General features: G+C 44.3%; 1 protein-coding gene across 1 annotated transcript; it reads left to right on the top strand.

Annotated features, from left to right (window-relative positions):
- Nucleotides 1-886: 886 nt before the first annotated feature.
- On the top strand, nt 887-2,204 carry LOC149832867 (transcription factor MYB14-like). Its single transcript, XM_090013323.1, has 4 exons — nt 887-1,019; nt 1,226-1,355; nt 1,463-1,900; nt 1,988-2,204. Exons 1-4 carry the CDS (start codon nt 887-889, stop codon nt 2,202-2,204), a joined length of 918 nt encoding a protein of 305 aa, XP_089869449.1.
- The last annotated feature ends 2,894 nt before the right edge of the window (nt 2,205-5,098 follow it).

Genomic DNA, 5,098 nt, shown 5'->3' with positions numbered 1-5,098 from the left:
GAGCTTTTATTGAAAGAACTCTAGAATTTCGAAAGATGGACCAACTTCTGCCGTTATCGACTTCTTTTTTCTGTTTTTAGTGCTAAAATTCTGTAGCAGGGTGATATCTCGTCACTCCTGCAATCGGTTTATTGCTTATCATTGCTTTAATGAATGAAGTTTCTCTAAAGAAAAAAAGTTTTTTTTTAATAGGTGAAACCGCAGTTGAGAATGACGTTATGGCTTATGGCCCATTACCAAGTGGTTAAATCCCTCGGCTGCCGACCCCATTGCCGACATGGTCTCTTGGGCTTGTGGCTGGCTGGATGAGGTGCAATCACTTTGCATATTTCTTATATGCTGCTGTACTTTAGCACCCTCCATCTTTTCCATACAGCTTGTCAGATGTGAGGCTCAACAGAAGATGATGAGTGCTCAGGTACAGAAGTACATTTGAAATGTGCAATGTGACTGCACCTGATCCCAATACGAGCTGTAGGCCCAAACGGCAGATGGTAGGTAATGAGGTGCAGGAGCACACTTACAGTGTGCAATCACATTGCGCCCGATCTCAATTCCATAGGTTGTTGGTTACGCAAGGAAGGTTATGCGTTACTACCTTACATGAGAAAGAAGGGCACATATAGTTTGATGGGCAGTCATTTTTATGGGTAGATGAAGGGCGAAGACGAGCGTTGGGCCCAACCGGTGGGAATGACGGGGCGATTTCAGTGTATTAAGAGCCTTTCTCTCTCTCAATAGAAAGGAAAGAAAAGCAGAACGACAAAAGGAGGCTCAGCACAGCAGCAGCCTGCCCTCTCCTGCCTGTGTTGATCGAAGGAAGAAGAAGGTGAGAGAGAGGAAGGAAAAGATCGAGAGATCTAGCTGCTACAAGAAGAGAAGTAAAATGGGTCACCACTCATGCTGCAACCAGCAGAAAGTCAAGAGAGGCCTCTGGTCGCCTGACGAAGATGAGAAGCTCATCCGTTACATCTCCACTAATGGCTATGGATGCTGGAGCGAGGTCCCTGAGAAAGCAGGTCTCTCTCTCTCTCTCTCTCTCTCTCTCTCTCTCTCTCTCTCTCTCTCTCTCTCTCTCTCTCTCTCTCATGTTAAATTACGATTCATAGCCATTTATGTTGATGAAATTGAACAACTCTCTCTCTCTCTCTCTCTCTCTCTCTCTCTCTCTCTCTCTCTCTCTCTGCGGGATGCAGTTGTTCTAAGGTTATCTCGATCTGTGCAGGCCTTCAAAGATGTGGGAAGAGTTGCAGGCTTAGATGGATCAACTATTTGAGGCCAGACATCAGGAGAGGAAGGTTTACCGCCGAAGAGGAGAACACAATAATTAGCCTTCACAATATTGTTGGCAACAGGTCTATTAATCTCAATACAACTACAAAACCCTACTTCTCTATAGAATCACATGGTGTGTGTGTGTGTGTGTGTGTGTCGCTTTTGATATCAACAAACCGTGGTGCAGATGGGCTCATATAGCAAGCCATTTGCCTGGGAGAACTGACAATGAAATAAAGAATTATTGGAACTCATGGATAAAGAAGAAGATCAAGAGGGCTAAGGAGACAACGGATGTTTCACCTGCAGTTGAGTTTGCACGGTCTGGTTATGTATCTGATCAATTAGATACAATGAAGCTGGATTCGAGTTCGACAAACAGAATCGATCGCGTTCTATCGATTAATAGTCCAGTTTTCATGTCCGGAGTTGATTTGTTGGATGGTTGTGGTGCAAGAGAACAGGAGTTACTTCATCAATATACTGGGCTTATTGCTGATAAATGGCAACCAAATTGCCAATTGCCCAATTCATTTCAACCGGCAGATGGGGTTGGTTCTAGCTATTTGACACCCTTAATGGAGGCATGGGAAGTGATGGGGAGGGACAATATTGACAGTATGAGGTTTAACATGGATGGAGCTGGTTCAGTGGAGGTGAAATCAAGTGGTATGGATGATTATGTAGGGATGGGGAGGGACAATATTGACAGTATGAGGTTTAACATGGATGGAGCTGGTTCAGTGGAGGTGAAATCAAGTGGTATGGATGATGATGTAGGGATGGGGAGTGAATGCCTTGGGAGGCAGCAGCATTACCCAAGTTTGCTTTTCTGGGAACATGTTGCTGGGCAGTTGAATGGTGAAGGGTTTCCACTGGTTTCATCCAATGTGAAGGCCCTGGCTGCTTCTTACAGATCCACCTCTTAATGCATCAGTAATTGGGGACCTTGTTTAATTCTTCTCTCATACCCATCCTCCCAACCTGAGTGATCATGAACACCATGCTCTCTCTCTCTCTCTCTCTCTCTCTCTCTCTCTCTCTCTCTCTCTCTCTCTCTCTCTCTCTCTCTCTCTCTGATGTGTTACAGTGTGTGATTTGCCTTTGAATTTCAAGTTCATATTGTAATAATTTGTGAGGAAACATCACAAACATGGATAGCATGTTATCCTGGTTTTTCATCATACATAAATAGATAAGCAACGTATTTTGCAGATGTCTACAAAAATTATGGGCTCTACGTGTACTTTGATCGACTGTTGCCATGTCTACTTGTTCTTTGGAGTATGAAACTTTTTTTTTGTTCCTTCTTTACATCTCATTGTAGGTCCATACTGAAGGCATGAACCAGTGGCATTATAGCTACTTCAAGTGCCGATAGGTTTCTCTTTTACTGTTCTAATTACCATCACAGTAGAAGTGGAAATAACAATTTCATCTTTTTAGTAGATGGATTTGAACTCATCAACAGCTTCTGAGGAACCACCACCGGATCGCCCGCGTGGCCAGTGGGGGCGGTTGTGAGAGTGCTAAGATGAAGGCGCCAGATCAAACCCCGCTTGTGCATGGTGTGTCCGTAGCTTTCAGAGGTGGGCCATGTAAGACAGAGTGGTCGTGAGGCCCGGCTTCGGCAAAGGTTCCTCATCAATAAAAATAAAAATAAACAGCTTCTAAGAAATCACCATGCCAAGGGGGTTGTGAGGGTGCTGAGATGAAGGCGGCAGATTAAACGCCGCTGGCTCATGGGTGTGTCCATGGCTTTATTTAAGAGGTGGGCCATGTAAGACAGAGTGGTCGTGGGGGCCAACTCGGAGGTTTTTCTCGCTTCCGCAACCCCTCGCAATAAGAAAACAACAACCAGAGCTTCTGAAGAATATTCAGATCTCAATTGTAATCAATGGGCCGGCGATCAAATGTGGTCAAGCTTCCTCTTGTGCATCAAGCAAATGGAACACCTAGGATTCCTTGTGGGGGCAAAACTTAACATCTTCAAGAGCAGATCTAGTACTCAGCTGAGTACCTTGCAAACTTATTCAGCTGACTGAATCGATACCATGCACCCTGCACTTGTCCTCCCAAATAGGTGTACGTACGTGTGGCATCTAGTGATTGGACCAAGTACCTTGCAATATACTCTCTTGGGATCTTTGGGTCTTCTTTATATCCTACAGAATTGCGAGAAAGAAACGTTGGGGACTATGTCACAGGGACACGTAATTTTGGGTGTGTGTCCTTGGTGACACGAGAGAATACACGCTCTGACACGCAGGCAAGGATGGCTATTGTTTTAGCATTTTTAATAATATTTGAATACTTTTTTTATTTGTTCAATGGAATACATTTTTTTACTATTAAAATATAAAAAAATAGTTTTTATTAATTAAAAGTTTAAAAATTCATATCTGCCTCGTGTCCTATTTTTCCAAAAAAAAATTGAACTTATAAGTCATTAGGTGTCCTCGTGTCCATGAATTTTTGTGATGCAGGCTGGGGATTCCTCATTTTGTTTTTACAATTTATTGGCAAGCTGGGGTTAGGCAGACCTCTGCCAGAGTACGAGATGAGGACTGTTACAAGCACGTTGGATCTGATCTGAAAACCAATCAGGTGGTTTGTCCTTTCAGATCCTAATCTCATATTGGAAGCACAGGTTTTTGTAATGCTCTAGCTACAAAATCACAATGCTTCTCTCAAGGGTGTTGGAGCCCCGAAAATCAAGATTTAGAAGTGCGTGTCCTTCAATCAACCACTTTGTATTACCCAACAATGTCATGCCAAGATGATTAATGTTGGGATCCAGGACCGCTTAAGTGATCCCTTATGTAACACCAGCCAATCACATGACTGAATTTTGAGTGGGTTCTGCATTCTGTTGTTGTGGGGCCATGAAATGCTGTCATGTGATGTGATTGGCTTGCATCATATAAAGAATCACTTAAGTGATCCCTGAATGGCAGTGGACCAGGGTGGGTGAGGGAGACGAGCCCAAAATTTTGCCCTCCATCCCTGCCTCCATCTCCACACTGACTTTGATTTTTACCTCCATCCCTGGTTTATTCCACGTTTCATGTACTTCATTCCTACACATTGCACCTGATCTCAATTTCTTCCAGTTTCCCTTTCAAAGACTAAATTGATTTGGGGTGACAACGGGGGGTGGCAATTGGTGGCTACAATATTATATTTTGGAGGTCAAGCAATGGGGGGTGACAGCAGAGTGAAGGGTATCGACCCAGGGGGTAAGAGAGTGAAAGAAATCGATCAGGGAGGATGGCCGCCATTAGTAACTGGGGGGGGGGAAATTACGATGATCCCACCTACCACTCTGAGAGCTCCATCTAATGAGGTTCAGATGAAAAGTCATGAATCTCCTACCCCATCGAATACGTCGTGGGTGCAATTCAGTGGTAGGAGGTTACAGCAAAGAGACTCTGAGTCCCCTTACAATCTTCGTGGCAGATGCTCAAAACCCTCAACCAAAGATCTGCATCCCAACTGACCATTATGCAAAGCTCTTCGAACCGTTGAAGTGGATAGCCATTTCCGGTTTTCTAGAGGATATGACAGACAGAAAGCTCTCCTACATATTCATGTTCGTGGCGCTGAATGAGCTATGACCACTGATGCCAGGGCACTCGCTAGCTATGCTCAGAGATGGCGTATTTCTGATCTGGATCCAAACTGAGGAGCAATATCGGTTTATTACCATAAGTGGTGCTTGGAGGGTGGCGGGACTCACCCTCGCTATGAATCGATGGAGGTCAGATTCACCTATCAAACTAGAGGTGCAGATCAAAATCCCTATTTGGTTTCAACTGCCGGA

This window comes from Nuphar pumila, chromosome 7 (assembly GCF_984573655.1).
Source record: "Nuphar pumila chromosome 7, dmNupPumi1.hap1.1, whole genome shotgun sequence".
NCBI lineage: Eukaryota > Viridiplantae > Streptophyta > Magnoliopsida > Nymphaeales > Nymphaeaceae > Nuphar > Nuphar pumila.
The sequence above is the reverse complement of the archived record's forward strand: the minus strand, read 5'-3'. Positions and strand labels throughout refer to the sequence as shown.